Source organism: Acomys minous (genome assembly GCF_964271855.1).
Source record: "Acomys minous genome assembly, chromosome: 13".
NCBI lineage: Eukaryota > Metazoa > Chordata > Mammalia > Rodentia > Muridae > Acomys > Acomys minous.
Window position 1 is genome coordinate 58,433,547 of NC_140495.1, and position 23,253 is coordinate 58,456,799.

A 23,253-nucleotide genomic window follows, 5' to 3' on the forward strand; every position below is an offset into this window, starting at 1 on the left:
TTTCTTTGTGTAGTCTTGGATGTCCTAGACTAATTTTGTAGACCAAGCTGGTCTCGAACTCACAAAGAGCCACCTGCTTCTGCCTCCCAAGTGGTGGGATTAAAGGCATGTACCACCATCCCCCAGCTTACTGTGTGATTCTTAAAGTCTCATTAGTTAGTGTTTTTTCACCAATGACTAATGTGTATGTATCGTGAATTTTGTTTTTGTTTTTTTAATTCAAGTGGGTCAACAACCTCGAGGTTGATAGCCGATATAATTCATGGCCTTCGAGTTTGCAAGAGTTACTGCGCCCTACTTTTCCTGGTGTTATACGGCAGATCAGGAAAAACCTGCATAACATGGTGAGTAAAACTCCCCACCGCCTCTCCATACCTGCTTCTCCTTGTTGTCTCTTATGTCTCTGTCATAAGTAGAAATGTTCACTCTTCTCTTGTGTACAGTGTTCATGTTACAGCAGAGTGACAGCCTCTGTTGCTATGTGACACATACACCTCATCCATAACTGGCCACTTTTTGCTTTCATATTACAGTATTCTGCCTGTGTGTGTGCACACCAGAAGAGGACACCAAATCACGTTATAGATGGTGTAAACCACCATGTGATTGCTGGGAATTGAATTCAGGACCTTTGGCAGAACAGACAGTGCTCTTAACCTCTGTCCTGCCCCTAAAGTTTTTATTTTCTTTCTTTTAAGATTCATTTATTTATTTTATGTATATGAATGCTTTATCTACTTGCATACCTGCAGCCCAGAAGAAGGCACCAGATCTCATTATAGATGGTTGTGAGCCACCATGTGGTTGCTGGGAATTGAACTCAGGACCTCTGGAAAAGCAGTCAGTGGTCTTAACCTTTGAGCCATCTCTCTAGCCTCTTAAGACAGTTTTTGTTTGTTTTATTTTTTTACTCAAAAGATATGTGACTACTGCTTTTACATCTTGGTGTGTGTGTGTGTGTGTGTGTGTGTGTGTGTGTGTGTGTGAGAGAGAGAGAGAGAGAGAGAGAGAGAGAGAGGGAGAGAGAGAGAGATAGAGAATAGGCTTTTTATTTCAAGTTACAACTTAGTCATTGGCTTGATAGATTTTTAATCTTAATAAGTAAAAGAAAGGAGGGCAACATAAGAACTAGTGTGATACTTGAGAGATGTACTTGAGGAACAGATACACCAATATCTGGTTCAGTGGACACAGTTGTAGTTATCAGTGCATTCTTCAGGTCATGACATATTTTGGTCCTGATGTTAGCACTCTTTTTTTTTTTTTTTTTTTTTTTTGGTTTTTGAGATAGGGTTTCTCTGTGCAGCCTTGGCTGTCTTAGATTCACTTTGTAGACCAGGCTGGCCTCACAGAGATCCGCCTGCCTCTGCCTCCTGAGTGCTGGGATTAGTACTCATAGTGTGATATACCTTTTACCCACCCCCACTCTTTTTTGTGAAGCATAATTAATTAGGACATTGGATTTGTTCCTATTGCTGTGATAAACTCTGTGACCAAAACCATCTGGGAAGGAAGGAGTTTATTTCCTCTTACAGCTTATAGTTCACTGTGAGTGGAAGTTAGGTCAGGAACTAAGGCAGGAACCAAGCAGAGACCATTGAGGAGAGCTGCTGACTGCCTTGCTCTCCATGGCTTGCTTCGCCTGTTTTCTTATGCAATCCAGGACCACCTGCCCCCACAGATTTGCCTACAGGCCAGCCTAATGTAGGCATGTATTTTAATGGAGGGGCCCTGTTCCCAAATTACTCTCGATTGTGTCAAATGAACAAAACAGTAACCAACACAATTGGCCCATCATCAACTTTACACACAAATACATCACTATTATACCAGAAACTTGGCTTTCTTTTCGGTTCTCAAGATGTTATGTTAATATTACTATCACAATATTAACATAGCAAATCTTTGAAAGTCCCACTGTCTTTTAAAAAAAGTACATATTTTTAAGGTTTAAGTTTTCTTTAAAATATCTAATATCTATCTATCTATCTATCTATCTATCTATCTATTTATTTATTTTGGTTTTGCAAGACAGGGTTTCTCTGTGTAGCCTTGACTGTCCTGGACTCTCTTTGTAGACCAGGCTGGCCTCGAACTCACAGCGATCTGCCTGCCTCTGCCTCCCGAGTGCTGGGATTAAAGGCGTGCGCCACCACACCCAGCATATCTATCTCTTTAAATGTCCAAAGTCTTTCTAATAGTAAGCTCCTGTAAAATAAGAAATTATGTGCTTTCTGGGTTCAAGGGAAGAACCAATCATAATCACATCAAAGCAAACCCCAAATTCTGCAGTGTAGAAAGTATAGTTCTTGGTGTCTCTGACTTCCTCATGGTCCTCTGGGCTCCAGGGGCAGGGTAGCTCCACTTCCCTTGCTATTTCATCTGGAGCTCGTTCAGCTCAGATAGGCTCAGGCTCCACAGCTGCCACTGTTGGTGGTGGTGGTCTCACTGTCCTTTCACATGTCCAGCATGTGGGGTCTCCAGTACCCCTGGGCTGCATCTTTACTGGTAGCCTCCCCTGGGCTTTCTTCAGGGACTCTGGCCTTGCACATGGTGCCAACCCCCACTTTCTCTTCATGACCCCCTTGAACCCTGGGTTTCTACTTCAACTGAGGCTGCACCTTCACTAATGGCTTCTCTTGACCTTTAATGTAGTACCAGTCTTGAGCTGCCCTTCATGGCCTGCTCATGCCTTCAAAGCCAGTACTGTGAGGGCTATTCTTAAATGCCACCACTTTTGGCTGCCAGCATGAAGTGCAGCCTTGCCCCCTCTGGACCACACCTATGTGCTGACTGCTCCCGTAGTGGTTTATTAAAGTCTGAGCACTCATGACCTTTCCAACCCAAAGTTCCAAACACTCCCACACTCCTGCCCGTAACAATTGGGCAGGCCTGTCAGCAGTGGCCCGTTCTCTGGTACCAGTCTCTGTTCTAGTTTGCTGTCGCTTTACTAAAGACCATAACCAAAAGCAACTTAGGCCACATAGTTAAGAAAGTCTCCCTTCCCCACCAGCCATTAACTGTTCCTGCCCCCCACCCATGCCGGCAAGGGGAGGGTCTCCCAAGCTCTAATGTCTTAGTCCCCCATTCAACCTTCTTATTACCCTCTCACCCCACCTCCCTCTTTTCCTGTGTTAGAGAGACTGAGTAAGACGTTTCTTAGCAGATCTTTCCCTGTTGTTTCTGCGACTCTTCCCTCTTACTGCTGTAGAGAGATGCAGAGGGCCAAGGTTGCCTTGGAACAACCGTCTGTGTGTCTCTCTCTCTAATTTTAATTTTTATTTCATATATTTATTCCCTGAGTGTGCGTGTGTGCAGGCTGCACATGCCACTGTGTCTGAGTCAGAGGACAACCTTCTGCTGATGGCTCTGCTCTGTGGGCCTAGGGATTGAACTTGTTAGAATAGGCAACACACGACCAGTGCTTCTCAACCTTCCCAGTGCTGTGCCCCTTTAATACAGTTTCTCATGCTGACCCCAACTATAAAATAACTGTAATTTGCTTTTTAAAAAAAATTTAGTATATTTTATTAATTTATTCATATTGCATCTCAATTGTTATCCCATCCCTTGTATCTTCCCACTCCCTCCCATTTTCCCCTATTCCCCTCCCCTATGACTGTGACTGAGGGGGACCTCTTCCCCCTGTACATGTCATAGGGTATCAAGTCTCTTCTTGGTAGCCTGCTATCCTTACTCTGAGTGCCACCAGGCCTCCCCATCCAGGTCAAATATGGGGCACCAGAGTTCGTGTGAAAGTCAGACCCCACTCTCCACTCAGCTGTGGAGAATGTCCTGTCCATTGGCTAGATCTGGGTAGAGGTTCAAAGTTTACTGCATGTATTGTCCTTGGCTGGTGCCATAGTTTGAGCAGGACCCCTGGGCCCAGATTCCCCCGTCATAATGTTCTTCTTGTAGGTTTCTAGGACCCTCTGGATCCTTCTATTTCCCCATTCTCCCATGCTTCTCTCACCTAGAGTCCCAATAGGATGTCCTCCCCTCTGTCCCACTTTCCTGATAAGTGAAGACATTCATGGGACATGCCCCTTGGGCTAGTGTCCAGATATAAGCTAGTATATACCATTTAACTCTTTCTGCTTCTGGGTTAACTCACTCATTATGATCATTTCTAGTTCAATCCATTTGTCCACAAATTGTAATTTGCTTTTGTTATGAACTGTATTTTCTGATGGACTTAGGTGACCACTTGAAAGGGCATTTGACACGTCTTGACTCACCAAGTTGAGAACCGCTGCACTAAGCCATCTTACTAGTTCTGTCATTTGTCTTCAAACTACCCCTTTCCTTTAAAAATTCAGGTCTTTCTCCTTATTACCACGCAAGTAAATTTTAATTTTTCATTAAAAATGTATCTTAGGTAGTTCTCAGATATCTCAGGCTGGCCTTCAATATTATACAGTCAAGGGTAACTGAGCCTCGGATCTACTGTCTCCACCTCCAGGTGCTAGGATCACAGATATCCAGCAGCATGCCTGGTGTTGTGTGGTGCTGGAGACGGATCCAGAGCTGCCTGCGTGCTGCTGACATTCTACCCAGTGCTCCCCAGCCCCAGCCCTGAGTACCTTCATTGTCTAGAATACGTACAAGCAGGTTAGCACACGATGAGGACTTAGTACACGCTCACTACTGCTGTGGTTTAAGAGATGAGCTCCAAATTAATTGTTAATCCAGGGAGCCTTGGAAACAAGTACAACTAAAAGGCAGGCTCTGTTTTCCAAGGTGGGAGAACTGATAACATTGAGGTTTATTTTATTTGGTATGGTACACTAGGCATCAGCAATCTGGGACACCAGTGGGATGTTACCAGTGAAGTCCATGAAAGAAAGAGTCATACTTCCTTGCACCACCACGGTCTCTGCTTGTTGAGAGTGGAAGCTGCAGTTTTCACATGTAACCCCTTAGGTGTGGTTTGGTAGTGTTTTGAGAAAGACTGACCTCATGTTTGACGATTCACGTCCTTTCTCTTGGCCCAGGAATGCTTGCCTGCCATCTCATGGCTTCCTGTTCTTTTTCCTCTGGCAGGTTTTTATTGTTGACCCTGTACACGAGAGCACAGCCGAGTTGATCAGCATTGCCGAGATGTTCCTCAGCAATCACATACCGCTCAGGTAACGGGCCACTTAGCGAGGGTGGGCTTGTTATTTGGATTTCACATCTTGTTTCATTGAATTGTAGTATAATTACTAGTCGTTCACTGATGGCGGTTTTATCTTCTGCTTGGTAAGACACCTGTGTCTTTTGGGACTGAGAATTTAGTTCTCAATCCGGAGATGTTTACCACCCTTGAATTATTAACAACTAGCCATGTGAAAATAGTTTGTGGTCTTCACTTGCTGCCTATTGGAAGGGACTTTGCTTAGGTGCATAGGAAAGAAAGCCTGTTTCTAATTTTGGCAGATCATGCTTTGCTAGTGGCTTTTGCTAGGTTTTCAAGACTAAATGTGTTAGAATGTTAAGTAACCATTTGTAAATTCTGTAGATACAGATAGTACATCTGTGTTAGTTATATTGTCATGTCTACCGACTGGACACGAGGCAGCTAGGTTTCCCCCGTTTTTTTCATAAACAAGTATATATATGTGTGTTAAGATATTTTCACTTATAGTCTGTAATAATTCTTGTAATTTAACAATTGATAAAATTTGAGTTCTTTTTTTGTTTTATTTTCAAGCAGGGTCTTACATGTAGCTCTGACTGTTCTGGAATTCACTATACACACCAGGCTGGCCTTGAACTCAGAGATCCACCTGCCTCTGCCTCCCAAGGGCTGGGCTAAAGCTTGTGCCTCTACACCTGCTACAACCTGAGTTCTTAAAAATGAAAAACTTAAAGGACAAAAGAGCTGCTACTAAACAAACATTGCAATGTGCTTACTGCTCAACACTGACTGAATTGTGGTTGGCTTGTATGAATGCCGTCTGTCCCGTTTACCTTCTCTGCAAAGCTTTTGCATATTTTTAATAGCTCTAAGAGCTTCAGGAAACATGGAACTGTGTGGGGAGGACCTGGGTGTCCCAGGGGCTTTGAAGAAAAGGAGGATTATCAAGATCAGAAAAAGCAGAGATTATTGAATGCAATGAAATTTTCATTTAATTTGAATACTACCTGGCAAATGGAGAAAAAATTTGCTAAATTTTAACTATAGCTATGTTTTGTTTAAAGGAGAATCTTGGATCATGTAAATTGATTCATGATACACAGTGGACACTAGCTGAGCATTTGTACAGTTGTACTGAAAGGCAGGGACCTTACAAATGTAGGGAAAGAAGGCAGGTGCTTGGGCCCTGGGCAAATGAGAGGCATCGTGTGAGCATCAGAGGGGAGCCTGGCAGATAGGCTGACGTTTCGCTCTTGATGTAGGGAATCTGGTTCTCTCTGTGGCATGGATACAAGCTCTGGAAGGAAGCAGACATCCTCAGGGTTATCTAGCCAGGGAGGCATCCAGGAGACACAAAAGCCTGATGTTTTTGCCTTACCTAAAAAAAAAAAACTGATGCCCAAGTAGAAGCTGGACATGGGAGTGGGCTTAGTGGGTGTAAAGAGGTAACGAGACCCAGTGTTGCAGTTAGGTGCCAGTCGGTGTCCTTGCCTACAGAAAGGTGATTAGGCCACTCTTTCTACTTACACAGTCTGTGTCATGAGTAAAGTTTAAAAAAGTAAGAGTTAACCTGAAAACAAATCTGTCTACACATGCCTGTGCACAGGCCCACATGCATCACTAGATAATGAATACTAACTTTCTTGAGATGGGGTCTTGCTATGTAGAGGAGGCTAAGTAGAGCTCAGTGATGTCCTCCCGCCTGTGCTTCTCCAGCGCTGAGATTATAGGCGTGCGCCACCACACCCGGCCCATTATCAACAGGTCATACTTGATAAATATGTTCATGTTTTTCACATTTGCATACTTGCTATGTCACTATCGCTTGCTCACGTTCACCCCATCACTCGCCTATGTCCCTCTTTTCCTCTTCTGCTGGCCCCTTTCCCCTGCTTCTGCCAGTGTTATCATTGTGTATGTGTGTGCCTTCTCTTTTGTGTTATTGTGGCTGTGATAAAACACCATGACCCAAAGCTGCTTGTAGAAGATTGGCTGTATTTCAGTTTTACATCCCATCCTTATAGGAAGCTGGGCCAGGAACCTATAGCAGAGACCATGTGGGGATGCTTTACCAGTGTGCTTGTTTTGGCTTGCTCAGCTAGCTTTCTATATCAGCTAGCCCACCTGCCTATCTCAACAAATCCCACAGTGGGCTAGGCCCTCTCGTATCAATCAGCAATGGGAAAAGATGGACAGACATGACTACAGTCTAACCTGGCAGGCAGTGCCTCGGTCCATCTGTCAACAGCAGTGCCCAATGATCCAGGCACCAATTTGTGTTTTAGTTTGCTTTCTGTTACTTATGTCATCTGACAGCTTACAGTCCTGCATGAAGATGCTCAGGGTAGGAGTTCCAGGAGTGGGAACAGAGAGCATGGAAGAACAAAACAGCGGCTTACTGTCTTGCTCCCCATGACTTACTCAGCTTATTTCCTTACACAGCTCACAGCCATCTGCCCCCGGGGTCACTACTCAAGTAGGCTGGGTCCTCCCAAGTGAATCATTCATGAAGGAGAGACCCTAGAGATGACCACAGGATAGTATGATGCCTCAAGGTGGTTCCTCACATGCTTAGATTGTGTCAGGTGATGAAACCAGAGCCAGCATGCAGCCTTCTCCCAAGTCTGAGCAGTTATTACTGAAGCTTATGGGCATCCATGTATAGATTCTTATGTGGACAAAGTTCTGTAGCAGGATTGCTGGGTTGTGTGATGAGTTTGTGCTTAGTCTTGTAAGAAGCAGCCAGTATGACTTCCAGAGTGTCCTCTGACAATGAATTGGGAGTCTCTGTTGCTTCTCAGCAGCAGCAGCGTTCAGTGTTTGGCCGTCCTTGTAGATGTATAGTGATAGGCCATGTTTAATTTATGATTATATAAAGGTGTCAGATCCTAGTGTTTTCGTTTGTGAGTGTCTACTCAGAAATTTTCCTCAGTTGTTTCTTTATGTGGGCTTTTTGAGACAGGACCTTGCTGTGCAGCCCAGGCTGACCTGAAACTCTTATGTAGCCTGGGGTAGCCTCAGATACACTGTCCTTCTGCCTCAGCACTCCCAGATGCTGGGATTGCAAGTGTGTGCTAGCATGCCCAGCTTCTTTAGCTTATTTAAAAACTGTGTTATTTGCTTAATACTGACTTTCAAGAATCCTTTTTATATTTTGGATACTTGTTCTTTCTCAGATGGTTTCTCAGAAAGTTTCTCAGAAACTTTCTCTTTCATAAGTTTTCTGCTAGACTGTGGTTTTTCCTTTCCTTCTCTTGTTAGTCCCTCCCCCTCCCTCAAAGCAGGTATCTTTTTGTTTTCTTTTGTGTGAGGGTTTAGGTTTTTCAAGGCAGGGTCTCACTATGTGGCTCTACTTGTCCTGCAACTATGTAGACCAGGCTGGCTTTGACCTCGCTTCAGCCTCCTGAGTTCTGGTATTAAAGGAGTGCACTGCCATGTCTGGCTTCCTTTTATATTATCTTAGTTATATTCTAACTCTCCAAATTTCTGGGGTTTTACAATTAATTTATTTGCTCTCTATGCATATGTGCCTGATTGTCTGTATGTGCACCAAATATGTGCAGTATCTACAAAGCTAGAATTGGACATCACATGCCCTGAAACTGGAGTCAGAGGTGCTTCTGAGCCTTCCAGTTCTGGGTGCTGTGAATAGAACCCAGGTGCTCTGTAAGAGCAGCCAGGGCAATTTCTCCAGCCTCCAATTTAAAAGCAGAACAGAATTTCTACCTATCACCATAGCTATATTCTTCCTGTCAGTGAAGAAATCTATTCAAGACTCTGAAACAAATTTAATTGTGGAAAAAACCCTAACTTGTTCTGTGACTCCACTCTTGTGTTTTGTAAATGATGTGTGTGCCATTGCCGGCCTTGTTTAGAGTTGGGGTGAGCTTTGCTTCTGGGTTAGGACTGCACAGTGGCCCTGCCTGCCTCCAGCTGACTGCCTTCTTTATGATGCCCCTTTGTTTCTTCCCTTCTGCAGGATTGGATTCATCTTTGTGGTCAGTGACTCTGAAGATGTTGATGGGATGCAAGATGCTGGAGTCGCTGTTCTGAGAGCGTATAATTATGTTGTCCAAGAAGTGGATGGTTATCATGCCTTCCAGACTCTCACACATGTATGTTTTTTGTTCAAAATGACAACTACTTTTAAAAAAATGTAACTTACTCTAAAGCAGTTTGTGGTAGTATTATTTTGTACTTCTGTAAAAAGAAAAAGTAAAGTAAATTCTCACATAAACTCTTGTATTTTATACTTAAGGGTTCTTTATACTTTATTGAGTCACTGATGTCAATGTTATAAATTACTGTTTTTTTTTTAAATGTTTAGAATTTGTTACTGTATGTGTGTGTGGGGACATGCATGTGCTGCAGTACATGTATGCAGGTCTGAGTAGGTCCTCTCCTTCTGTCATAAGGCCTGGTGCCCAAGTCTCTCTGCCTTGGCAAGGTCCAGGGAAGGATCTGGTAGGGGATGCCTGATGGTTCAGGCAGCTGATCATGACTGAAAGAAGAAAGAGGGCAGAGAGCCCAGGGTTCCTTTTCTAGTGGCTTGGACTGATAGTGAGGAAAACTTAAACTGACCGCTTTTCTTCCCTATAGTCAGGGCTGTAAAAGTACCTTCTAGCCAAAACTGCAGGGGGTTGTAAAAAGAGGCTCTTTGATCTGTAGATAGCAGACCTTGGTAAGCTAAACTATGTCTGCTTGCCTGAGAGGGCTAAAGGGGAGCCCCCAGTCTGTTAACTTATTTGTGACTCAACAAGGGAATAAAAGAGAGATAGAAAATAGATCTCTTTCTCTCTCTCTCTCTCTCTCTCTCTCTCTCTCTCTCTCTCTCTCTCTCTCTCTCATACACACACACACACACACACACACACACACACACTAGCACACATTCTAGAGAAAAGGGTGGATGAAGTTAAAAAACTTTTAACCCCATTTTTTGTCTGGTTACAGCTTTTATACTTATCAGAAAAAGAATTACCTCATAGTCAAAAAGACAGCTAACCACAAAAACAGATGAATTGTAAAACACAACTGGTTACATGTTTTAAAACTAAACATTTCTTATCTGTGTATCCATTACATAAGTTCACAGTGAGTTCAGAGTGACAAAGGTTGACAAGGCTAAAGGTTAACAGAGTCTAAAAGTTACAAGAATATATGTCTTTTCAATTAGGACTGATCTGGCTACTCATTTTCTCGCTATCTCTTAGTTCATAGTGAGTTCAGGACAATAATTTTATTTGTCTTTCATTCCAAGAAATGAAGTAAATTTAAAATGGCAGCATATGATGCCATAAAGTGACAAGGTATAAGGAATTATAACAGAACAGTTTGTATATTTGAACAGTAAAGCTTGTACTTAATTTAGACATTTCTAGGCAGCCCCATTATATTTTGAGTTTATGGGAAGTTTAAACCAACTTGCCTATATTTATGGTGTATACCAGGATTCATGGTGCCATCTGGAGTGAAGGCTTATATGAGGCTACAAATCTGCCTCAAGGCTGTCCCCTAGTGAGGCATCTGGAGGTCCACAAAGGTATTTATTACAGACATAAACTTTCTAAATTGTTTTAGAAGCTCTAAAACAGTTTAACTTTTTAATTGTTTGAATCAAATCAGGAATTCCATAATCAGAGATTAATTCATCTGAACAGCGGTATCTTCAATAAGATTCCATAGGAAGTTTGTTCAATCAGAGTGGGTAAATACCTAGAAAGTGATGATTCACACCAATTTTAGGTTTTAGAGAGATGCAGCAGTGCACAACTGATGGGGTTGTCAGAGGTTGGAAGCAATTCTGGGGTCCATCATTGTACAGACCTTGCAAAATCCCGGCTCCCTTCCAGAAAGCTCTCATGCCTACTGGGCTTCCCCAAACCAATGGCTCTTGACATCATGTCAGAGGCTGGAAACAATTCTGGGGGTGCATCATGGTACAGACTTTGCAAAATGCCGGATCACTTCCTAGAAAGCCCGCATGCCTAATGAGCTCCTTTCACAGACTGTGGCCCTTGACAGTCTGGGGATCAAACTTGGGCATCAGGCTTGTTGAGCAGCTTCCTTTACTTGCCGAGCCATAGTGCTGGCCGGTAGATGCAGTTAGCTCTCTAGGAGACCGGGTGTATTATAGTAGTTTGTACTTTGGTTATTTGTAAGTACCAGTTAATGCCTCCGAGCAATGTGATGTACTTTACTTGCTTTTTAAAAATTCAATCTTTTCTCTTTTGACCATCTTATAGCTTCTTTTTCCTCGTCACCCTCTTCTTTCTTTCCTCCTCCTCTTCTTTTTCCTACTCCGTCTCATACAACCTTGAACTTGGACTCCCTGTGCAGAAGATGCCCTTGAGCTCCTGATTCTCCTGCCTTCCCCCCACCCCCACCCCAGAGCTAGTATGTTAGGTATGCAGCCCCACACCTGGTTGTTCCTTTTCCCTTTGAGATAAGTTCTTTTTGTATAGCCCAGGCTAGTCTAAGACTCTGGATCTCTCTCTCAGCTTCACAGTGCTGGTTATCTCAGATATATTGCACCATGCCTAGCTTCTGATACTTCTTAAAGCATGTTGCTTCTGGCATTTAGGATATAATGTGTTTATGGACTGATAGATCATGTCAAGAAACCTTTAGTTCCAGCAACCAGGTGCAGGAGTGTCTTTGTGAGTTCAAGTCCAGCCTGATCTACACAGCTAGTTCCAGGCTAGCCAGGGCTTCATGATGACACTATATTCTGAAGGAAGGAAGGAAGGAAGGAAGGAAGGAAGGAAGGAAGGAAGGAAACTCCTGGGCTCCTAATTGGAGGCATCTTATGGGGATATTGAAGTGGTAGTGTTGCTAAGAGGTTCCAGTTTCATTTTTAAGAAAAATCTTATTTTTATAATGTGTTTAGAGACTTCATCATATTTGAAATTTGGATTTAAAAGTGTAGTTGGTTACCGTTTTTCTTTCTTTAGATCTATAACAAAGTGAGGACTGGAGAAAAAGTGAAAGTTGAACATGTGGTCAGTGTCTTGGAGAAGAAATATCCATATGTCGAAGTGAATAGCATTCTGGGGATTGATTCTGCTTACGATCAGAACCGAAAGGTAACACATTCATTGGCACTTTTTATGTCCTTGGTATTTTACCTTGACTGCAGCATTGGGCTGTCCTTCGTGGGTTAGATAACATCTATGGTGGGGTGTTGATGCACTTAGCATTTTAAAATGAAAATTTTAAAACAGACCACTTTTTAATCTTTTTTTTGGAAGGCAGGATCTCACTGTGTAGCCCTTGCTGGTCTTGAGCTCAGAGATCAGCTGTCTCTACCCTATGAGTGCTGGGGTTAAAGGCATGCTGCTACCACACCTGACCTCACTTGTCAGTCTCTGAAAAGTAATTCAATTTCAGAAAATAGTACTTTTTTTTTTTAAAACTTGCCTGTTAATGTTTTAACTGGAAAACAGTTAACTTTTTCATAAGATAGTAGTTGTGCTCGTATGAAGTATGTTCTGGATAAAGCCTATCAGAAATAATAAGAACCAGGTGGGTGGTGTGGGCCATACTGCATATGATATTTATTTTACATCATTGTTTGGGCTCTGGATGGGTATGTTTTAAGAACTGTAATAACTAGCTGAGAGTGGTGGCACACACCTTTAATCTCAGCACCTAGGAGGCAGAGGCAGGTGGATGATCTCTGAGTTCAAGGCCAGCCTGGTCTACGGAGCAAAGTTCAGGACAGCCAGGGCTACACAGAAAAATCCCTGTCTTGGAAAAGCAACAACAACAACAAAGTATTGCCTGCTGATGCAGGTGCTTTCTGCACAAAGCTGACAACCTGAGTTTGAGTCTCCAAACTCATATAAAGGTAGAAGAAGAGAAGACTTTACCTTTTTGGGGTGACAGAAAACCAAGTACTTGGTGACCAGTTTGTACAGTTACATACCTACAACCAAAACATCTATTGTTACACTGTGAGAGGCATTAGAAAATACCTTTCTGTATTTGGTTTTTAAAAGGTGCTATAAAAAGGACTAGTTATAACTTAGTAAACAGGTGTTGGAGGTTGGAAGCTAATGCAAGAATCAGTTCCCTTTTGTAGCCCAGCTTAGGGTGGAAAGATGTGGAAAGAATCCCTCTGCCTGCGGCTGGTACTTGATGCTGGAAGGCTGGCTGGAGTGGGCTCCCAGCTTAGGCACAGGGAGCCAACCAGTCTGTCTGTGGTAATTCTTGAGAGCCTGGTAAGGAGCTGGAGAGGCCTCTTCCTCTGCAGACAGCAGGAGCAGCTGAGGAGCTGGGCTCTGGGATCCTCCTCCTCCTCCTCTGTTGGTGCCTGCAGCAGTTATGACTCTGCCAATAGAGGGCGTCTGGTTCATAGAGCTGCAGTTAAGGTGGTGAACCCCATATGTGCGCTGGCAACAGAACCCAGGTGCTCTGCAAGAGCCGCGAGTCCTTCTCATGGCTGAGTCATCTCTCTAGCCCTTCATTTGTTCTTTCAAAAATTTTATTTTTATTGTTATTGTGTGCATACATTTGGAGGTCAAAGGACAGGTTTGTAGAGTCTGTTACATGGGTTCTGGAGATCAAACTCAGGTCACTGGGCTTGCCCAGCAAGTGTCTTTACTGGGTCACCTCTTTAGCGTATAATTTGCTGTTGTTGTTAAACAGGCATGTAAGATAATATGTTTTGTTGTATATGTGTCATGATGGGGAAAATGTCCTCTTATTTTCTTCCTTTGTTTTCTAGGAGTCAAGAAGCTACTACGAGCAGACTGGTGTGGGCCCGCTGCCTGTGGTCCTATTCAATGGGATGCCCTTTGAAAAGGAACAGCTAGACCCTGACGAGCTGGAAACCATTACAATGCACAAGATCTTGGAGACCACTTCCTTCTTCCAAAGAGCAGTGTACTTGGTGCGTGGCATTTTCAGGCCTTTCTTCACTCCTTGACTGCCCACTTAGACTCCCCGAGTCAGTGTGTGTGTACGTACACACGTACTGACAGAGCTTTTTAATTAGCCTAGGCTCGGCTCCAGGTGCCAGTCTTTAGCCACAGTCTTCTGAGTACCACTAGATTTGCTTTTTTGTTTGTTTGAGAACAAGTCTCCCTGTGTACCCACGACTGTCCTTGATCTGGCAGTCCTACTGCCTCCATCATCAGAGAGTAATAAGATTATCGGTGTGTGCCGCCATCTATTTTTCTTAACCCTAATTTTTAATTTGTCCTTTTACATATTTTATATATTTTTTAGTGATATTATTTATTTGGTAATCTTGAATTTCATACTTTAGTTTCATAGGTTTTTTTTTTTTTTTTGGTTTTTTTGAATATACTTATATAGAGTATTTAAATTTTTTTGTTGTAAATCTACAATTTGGGTTTTTGAAAGAACAGTATATACTGGCCACTTGGTTTTCATTGTTGTTTTGAGTATGTGTATATTTTTCTCTTTGATTGTCTTCATGCTTTTGTTTTGACATTTTTGGTGTAATTATACTCTTTGAACCTGATTGAGCTTTCACCCTACAAGGGACGTGGATTTTTTTGTTGTTGTTGTTTTTGTGTTGTTTGTTGTTCTCGCAGCTGTTGCTTGTTTTATAATGACATTCTTAAATAGATTCCTTGTTGTGTGTGTGAACTCTGAAGTGTCTGCTTATTTAGCTTATTAATTAGCTAGTAAGTGAACACATTTCCAAAATACTTTTTTAGGGTTCTGTTCATATTACGGCATGGCTTAAGTGCTCAGCTAGGCTGCTGACAGTTGTCCTTAGCTACCTGTGGGGTGCTGAAGGTGAGTGCTGGGCCTGTGTATGCAAAGGAAACACTCACTTGGCCAACACGCCAGTCTTAGCCTTCAGTTATTGCTTGCACAGACTCTCAAGGCTGTCATCAGAGTCAAGGGCTCCCTATGAATTCTCCGTGGCTTGTGCAGTTCTCTGGGCACCATGCTTTAGATTGTAGAGTGTGGCGTGTGTCAGAAATTCACAGCCTTGGGAACTTCTCATTCTCCAGCTATTACTGTGTTTAACCAGCTTCATTTTAGCACATCTGAGGTGTCAAGCAATTTCTCCTGGTGTGTTTGTAAATATCCCAGGGGAAAATCTATTGAAATGTTACTCAGCTCAAGTGAAGAGAACCCCCTGCCAAGGCTACATTGCTTTTTTTGGTGGCCTGTTGGTTTATTAAGGGTTTTATTAGTTAGAGAGAGGTAGATTATAATAGGGCAAGTTAAAATGTCTAAAGGCCATTTCTACTAACATTCAGATATTTTCTTCAGTAAAAGTACCTCTGAATTTTGCAGGCCTTTAGCTAATTTTTTTAATTTTGGGAAAGTTGTGTGTGTGTCTGTCTGTTTTTAGATAGGAGACTTTTTACTCTATTATATCTGCTGAATATTATCCTCAGTAGTATTTTAAATGTTAAATAACATGTATATACTTATAACCCTAAGTCGAAACATACTGGATTATTTTGTTACTTTAAGAGCTGATTTGTCAATTTTTTAATTAATTTTTATTTTTATTTAATATTTGCAAATAAAGAACACCACACACCTAAATCAACCAGATTTCAAAGTTACACCCCTCAATGAACTTCTGTATAGTTTAGAACAGCCATTCTGCAGTTACAGAGCATCACATTGGAATTTGCATTTTTACTATCGGATATATTTTTATGCTCTTATCCACCATCAATCCCCAGAAATCCAAGATAAAGTTAGACTAGGAAAACTGTTGGCTTAATATCTTCTTTTATAACTTGGATCCATTATTGCTTGGTGGTTTGAGTGAAAATGGCCCCCATAGACAAATACATTTGAAAGCTTGATCTGTAGTTGATGGAACTTTCGGGGAAGGTTTAGGATGTGTGGAAGAGGTTTGGAGGAGGTGCATCACGGCGGGGGGGGGGGGGGGGGGGAGACCGAGCTTTGAAATTGCAGAAGCCCACTCCATTTTCCCAGTTAGCTGTCGTGGCCTCCTACTTGTGGATAAGCATGTGAGCTCTCAGCAACTGCTCCAGCGCCATGTCTGTCCTTTTTGTTGCCATGTTCCCTGTCATGGTCATGGACTCTAAGAAGCCCTAAATTAAACGGTTTCTGTTATCAGTTGTGTTGGTTGTACGGTGTTTTGCCATGGCAGTGTGACTAGCACCCCCAGTGTGGTGACAGGGTCAGAGATGCTGTGTAGTACATTCACACTGTATTCAGCCCTGTTCCTGGGCTGCTGATAACTCTATCTCTAGTGAGTTACTATTACTGATATTCCTTTAACACTCGTGCCCCTTTTGCATCTTTTTTCATTCAGGGTGAACTGCCACATGATCAAGATGTGGTAGAGTACATCATGAGTCAGCCCAATGTTGTGCCACGGATCAACTCTAGGATCTTGACAGCTAAGCGAGAGTATCTGGATCTAACAGCAAGCAGTAAGGAGCATTTCAGTAACAACCTTTGGCTTTTGGTTTTGTACTTCACATTCCTATATTTATTAGATTATAATGTTAAGAAGGTAGTCCAAAATTATGATATATGCTTCTGAACTCACAGAAATTTCCTTCTGTAAAAAGATAAAATCTTGGAGAGATGGCTTAGTGATTAAAAAATATTGCTGCTTTTGCAGGGGACTAGGATGTGGGATCCAGCTCCCTCTTCGTTCTCCAAAGGCATCAGACACATACATACATGCATGCAGTCAAAACACTCATACACATGTAATAAAGATAAATAAATCTTAATTTAAAAAATGGAGTTCTCGCTGGGTACAGTAGATGACAGTACATCTGCAGCAGGAAGTTGTAGCTGTGGAGGTAGCTGTAGGAGCTGGAGCCGGGGTGGCACTCCTAGGAGTTTAAAAATAGGCTGGGTGGGGCATCTTCTGGAGGAGCAGTGTTATGGCTGGGGCGGGGGCGAGGCTGGGGGCTACACAGTGCTGCTTGTGAAGCTCAGTGAGACAGATCTGGCCCTGAAGACCACAAGAAGTTCATTCCTTTTTGACTTTCAGTTTGGTTCCAAGGACTCCAAGAGTGTTTCTGACTTTCCATCATTTTAGCTTGTCAGAATTCCTGTAAACCAATCCCTTAGTGATATCCCTAACTTTGTCTTTGTCAAATGTGAGCTAATAGCTCTCAGGGCAGCTCTGAAGGGAAACTACAGTCCTGGGGCCTCACATTTATAAGGGATCAGTTACTTGTCCAAGAAACAACTCATATTTGATGACATGAGAAAGAACGACCCTGGCAAGGGAGGAATCGCATTATTGAAGCACAAACATCAAACCCTGGGGACTGTATATAGGGAAGGAGTACAAGTATGACAAATTCCTAAGTCACCTCGAGTGCAGCGTCCAAGAGGAAGATGTCAGCTCCCATGAGCCCTGCAGACGCAATTCAAAAGCACCAACATGAGGTCATTCACTTGCTGGAGCTAAAGGCTTGCTCAACTTCAGAAAGATGGTGTCAGTCAAAAAAGACAACTCACTAGAAGCAATTCTGCAACAGACAGCTGCTGTGCTTCCTAAGGACCGACCACTCCTTCGCCTTAAAGGATTGTTTGTTTAAGGAGCCTCAGTGAGACTGGCCAGGATGCATGGAGACAGATGGACTGACAGACGGTCATTCAGCTGTTACTCTCTAGAAAAGCATCTGAGAGTGCTGGCACATGCTGCTCAGAGTCTCCTCTGTGTCCCAGCAGAGATAATGCTGCTTCTCCTCAGAAATGACTTTACATTCAGATTTTTTTTTAGAGATGTATTTATTTATTATGTTTACAGTGTTCTGCCTGCATGTGTGCCTGCAGGCCAGAAGAGGGCACCAGATCTCATCACAGATGGTTGTGAGCCACCATGTGGTTGCTGGGAATTGAACTCAGGACCTTTGGAAGAGCAGGCAGTGCTCTTAACCTCTGAGCCCTTTCTCCAGCCCTGCATTCAGATTTTATTGATCCTTTAATGAACAAAAAAGCTTGAATATCTCACCCGACAAACAAGAGTCTTGACATTAAGTGGTCATTTGAATCCCACCAGTGGAAAATCTTCACAGGCCTTCTACTGCCTCCACCCCCACCCCTGCCCTGCAGCTGTTGCCATCCCCAAGCGCTCCACCCACGCCTCCAGCCCACCTGCCTGTCTCAAATCCAACTCTGACTATTAATTCCAACTCTTGTTCCCCATGTACTCCAGAAAGCCAGGGCTTAAGACTTTCCAGTTGACGGTTTTAGTCAAAACGGTGGCATCTTTGAGGGCCAGCAAGACAAATGAACCTCTAGGACTTGTTTGGAAACTGTGCCAGGTCTGCTGTATCCAAAGGCTATGGAAGAAAACCGTCTAGTGTCTCACAAAAGGGCTAAAATGAAGTTAAACACAGGCACACATGCACATGCACACAGCGAATGAAAAGGACCAAATAAAAAAGCATGACACTGGAGGACGACTGTCGAATAAGCTGGCAAGCGGAGTAACTCCATTCATAGTCCCAGTGGAGGAGTAAAGAATTGCCTGCCTCCATGGAGCCTCTTCAACAATTGGTGAACTCCCAGATTATTTGGTAGAATATATTGGTATTTATATATACTAGTGTATATCCCATGAGCAGTGCCAGAATTACAAGGATGACTTTAATCCCGAGTATGGTGAACATAGGGCTTTGCATGGCAGAATAGAGACTGTAGCTAGGAGATTTATCAAACTGGATACACAATGAAAATGCCTTCTCTGAGCTCAAAAAAGTACTAGAACTTTCCTGAGAAGATCTTACAAGAGTTTAGGAAGACCAAGCAGTCCCAGTTCCATGAAGGAAAATACAGATATGTCTTCATGACAAGCTGGCTCACATCAAAGACACTAGGTGGGCTTAAGTAACAACAAGCAGTTCTGGCACCAGAACTCCGCTTGGACCACAGATGTGAGTAAACCTCAGCTCGCTTACTTAAAGTTGCACATGAGTTGTCCCAGAATCTAGGATGCTGCTTAACTGTTGGCAGTTTCAACTGGAGTCCCTTTCCCTCTGTTTTACTTGGCTTCCTTGAATTCTTCCCCCACCCCCAGACTTGCTTGTTAAAAGAAGCAGTTTTTCTTTTAGCTATTGGGAAGTCCAGTGTCTACTTCTGGCCAACTTTTCTCTGGAAACTTGTGTTTGTCATCAGAGATGAGTTCTTAGATAACAGGTATGCAGTGTCCACACTTAAAAGTTGCGTGTGTTTGAGACAAGCAGTGATGTGCAAAGTAAGCAAAGCCTAGTTTCTGACCTTTCTTGATGCAAACTCTTTGCCTTAAATGGTAAAATATTTAGACATTTGCACAAAATAGAAAAACACCAACATATTTTTATGGAGGGTTGAAACTGTGAATATGCAGATTTCCATGCATCCATGTATCTGGAATGACTTGCTCTACAGTGCTAAATCTGCCCTGCAAGTTAAACCCCATTGCAGTGGCTGCTTGAAGGTGTTTGCCAGTTGTGTACAGAGTGTGGTTAGTCAGTAGCTACACTGATTCCTAGTGACAGTAGCCATGGGAGGCACGTGGTGGCTTACCAGCGTCGGAGCATGTGTTCTGCTCATATGTCTGTAGAGCCTCTGTGGATGTGAGCTGTGTGAAAGTAGGACGCTGCTGCTCTCGGTCTGCTGCTGAGAGTTACACGGTTATTGTTGGTCTTTTTTCCCCCAGATTGCTGCTTCTGTTCTAGAAGACAAAAGCATTTCCATTTCAACTGTTTGCCAGCGTTATTAATGTTGGATAAAAATATAAACATTAAAAATTAAGCATTTAGTTTTCTATACTACTATAAAGTATTTTTGAAGAGAGATATGCAGAAGAACTATTACCTCTATGAGATGCACATTCAAAGAGTTTTTTTTTTTTATTCTGGATATCAAGAATATAAAAAATGTAGATATGTTTAATCCTAACATGTATGATTCATGAAATAGCACAAACTTTCAGGTCATGGAATTTATCTGTTAGCATTGATTTAAATTATCATGTAGGAACATAAGTTATGTCATTAAAAATAAAAGGATTTTGAGCTAATGTTGATTCAGATTGTTAGTCTTATGGTGTTGTCTTATTAAATGCATTGTGTTTTCAAGTCTATTGAAATCCTTGCCAAAATTTTGGCACTAACTTTAATAAGGATTTTTTTGTCTCCAGAATCCTAAAATAGATAAATGTATACCAAATAGATGTTGCCATTAGATGGTAAGAGTGGACCTGTGTTGGTAACTGTGTAGCCCAGAATACTAACTGTCAGATCCACATTGCTGTGACAAACTAGTTGAGAACATCAATTTTAAAGGAAGGACAGTTTGTTTGGCTTTGGGACTTAGCGGTTTGACCCCATGGCCAGTTGCTCCATTGTTTTAGAGCCAGGAGCATGCACTGGGGCAGCTGCTTGCCTGTAGTGGCTGTGAAGCCAGAAGAGACAGGTGCCACTATCCCTTCCAAGAGCACGTCAGGCAACCCACTCCTCCTAGTAAGCAGTGCCTAATATATTTTACCGTGCCTTTTATGCATCTTCTGTTATGCTCAAAGGTGATTATCAGTTGAATATTAATGGTGGATTGCATTGAGGCTTGTTAATTATCCATCTGTTTCCATTTTTTCTTTTTCCCCAGATAACTTTTTTGTAGATGATTTTGCCAGATTTTCTTCCTTGGACTCTCGGGACAAGACCGCTGCTATAGCCAACAGTATGAACTATCTGACAAAAAAAGGTAACTCATTTGGGCTTGTGTTGGATCCAACATGTTTATTCTTTACTTAGTATTTGCAAATATAACTCTCTTACTGTCCTGGGAAAAGAGATTTCCATAATTTCTTTTATTAATTTTCCCTTAGAATACAAGCATAGAAAATAGATATTTAAAATGCAATTCTGTGTATATCTAAGAATTCAAATGTCTTCTTTATAAATTTCATGCTTACCATTAAAATCGATAGGAAAACCCCTTCATGACTCAAAGTGAAAAACATTTTATGAAAGCAATCTGTCTAGTTGTTCGATAATATCATAGGGCTAATTTGATTGTAGAGCTTATGAGATAGACTGGATTCTGGAAAGCCTGTGTAATTCTTTAAAGTGACTTTGATGCAGCATTACTTAGTTAAGCTCCACTTGTGTAAAGTGACTGTTCTTATCTGCAGACAGGCCCTTCCCCTCTGGAGGGGCTGACGTGGTTCCCTTTGCAGAGTAGTTCTGTTAATGCTGGGCTCCCCCCCAAAGCACCCATTGTTGTCATTAGGACAACGCCTTCTACCCCTATAGTCTTCCCTTGGAGCATCTGGCTTCCTGCGTCTGTATAAGTTCACACGATTAGTCCCCTGGGTTTCCCTAAGCTTTGTCTCTGAGGGGTCCTAGGACAGAGCTTGTGCATGGCGGGAGCTAGAGCAGAAGGCAGCACAACCCCGTTCGCCGTGTGTACTCTGCTGGCTCCCCTGATGACACTTAAGTGACGTTCTCTTTTCTTCTGCTCTTTTTTCTTTGCCTTTGTCTAGGAATGTCCTCCAAGGAAATCTATGGTAACTTAAAACTTCGGAATGTTCCCTTCATTTTCATAATTAATTTAAATGGTTTCAAGACTATTGTTATTCTGAATTTATTGACATTTCATTGTGATGTTTCTAAAATCTGTGGGTAACAGTGGAACGTAGATAAACAATATAAATGTTTGCAGACCTTTTAAAATGTTACACGTTAACACCATTAAACACTGCATTGCATTGCCCACATGTTTCGTTGCATGTGCTAACAGATCACAGAGCGCAGGGCAGCTAATGGGTGCATGCTCCTGGTTTCCAGTGAGTTGCAAGGAGGAGCACTCAGCTTCATGCTGGGGACATTTCACCTTCTAGCATACCAGTCCTTGTCCTTTTCTTATTTTTCTTTTTGCATGTTTTTTAGAAAATATTTGACCTAACTTTAATGATGAAATATAAAATGTGTTTTTTTCTTCTAGTCAGTTTGTTTTTGTTTTCCTACAGATGATTCCTTTATTAGGCCTGTGACTTTTTGGATTGTTGGGGATTTTGATAGCCCTTCTGGGCGGCAGTTACTCTATGATGCCATTAAACATCAGGCAAGTATCTCAGACTCCATGCTGGGAGGGGCTTGTGGGGTGTTGTGTCGCTCAGGCACTGGTTGGCCTTCTGAGCACCACTGCGGGAAAGGAGCACAGTGTCTTTAAAGGTTGTCAGCTCCTAAGAAAAGAGCTCAAAGCGGGAATCTGTGGTCAGCTACAGGTTGAGTCAGGGCTGTGGCAGATAGTCACATCAGGGCTCTCTGACGTGAATGGAGAAATCCCTCACGTGGTCCCAAGGTGGGAACACCAAGAAGGAGAGTCAAGCTCTCAAATATGGTTTTTCATTGAGGTGAAATGCACATGCATCTACTTAGTGTCACAAGCAAGTATGTCCCTATGTCCACCACCCAGATTAAGAAATTATATTGAAGCCGGGCGTGGTGGTGCACGCCTTTAATCCCAGCATCAGGAGGCAGAGGCAGGTGGATCACTGTGAGTTTGAGGCCAGCCTGGTCTACAAAAGTGAGTCCAGGACAGCCAGAGCTACACAGAGAAACCCTGTCTTGGAAAACAAAAAAACAAAAAACAAAACAAAAGAAAAAAAAAACAAACAAAAAAAAAAAAGAAAAGAAATGATAGGATGTGATGAAGGCTCTTCTCCCTCACTGCTGCCCTCCTTTTTCTTGCATCATAAAATCTTAGGATGTGTACTTATATTTGGTTCCTTTACTTAACATTTTGTGAATTTACTTTTTAATTTTAATGACTTAGAGAAATACTTCTACTTTACATATATGTATATACATGCCCAAGAAGGCCAAAGAGGGCGTCAGAGCCCCGGGAACTGGGGTTACGGATAGTTGCCTGCTGCCTTGTGGGTGCTGGGAACCGAACGAGCATTCTCTGAACGAGCCACATGCGCTCTTAGCAGCTGAGCCACCTCTCCAACTCCTGATCCCCTTTTCTCTCCTCCTACATTTTAATCTATCTGTCTGTCCATCCATCTGTCCGTCTGTCAATCAATCATCTATGGGAAGAGACACACGCACGGCATGATGTGGAGTTCAGAAGACAACTTGTGGGGAAGTCCTTACCTTCCACCCTGTGGGTCCTAGGGCTTGAACTGAGGTCTTAGTTGGTGG

General features: G+C 42.5%; 1 protein-coding gene across 2 annotated transcripts in view; it reads left to right on the forward strand.

The window, feature by feature from the left end:
• The window catches only part of UGGT1 (UDP-glucose glycoprotein glucosyltransferase 1), a 107,595-nt gene that overhangs the window by 39,733 nt on the left and 44,609 nt on the right, over positions 1-23,253 (forward strand). Inside the window, exons 14-22 of one of the 2 annotated variants that reach the window (XM_084752399.1) lie at positions 225-344; positions 5,044-5,129; positions 9,099-9,234; positions 12,073-12,204; positions 13,848-14,012; positions 16,404-16,524; positions 20,708-20,806; positions 21,588-21,611; positions 22,074-22,168. In XM_084752399.1, coding sequence (XP_084608525.1) covers positions 225-344; positions 5,044-5,129; positions 9,099-9,234; positions 12,073-12,204; positions 13,848-14,012; positions 16,404-16,524; positions 20,708-20,806; positions 21,588-21,611; positions 22,074-22,168 — 978 coding nt within the window. The remainder of the gene's footprint in view (positions 1-224; positions 345-5,043; positions 5,130-9,098; positions 9,235-12,072; positions 12,205-13,847; positions 14,013-16,403; positions 16,525-20,707; positions 20,807-21,587; positions 21,612-22,073; positions 22,169-23,253) is intronic. The other variant, XM_084752400.1, reaches the window with a different exon arrangement.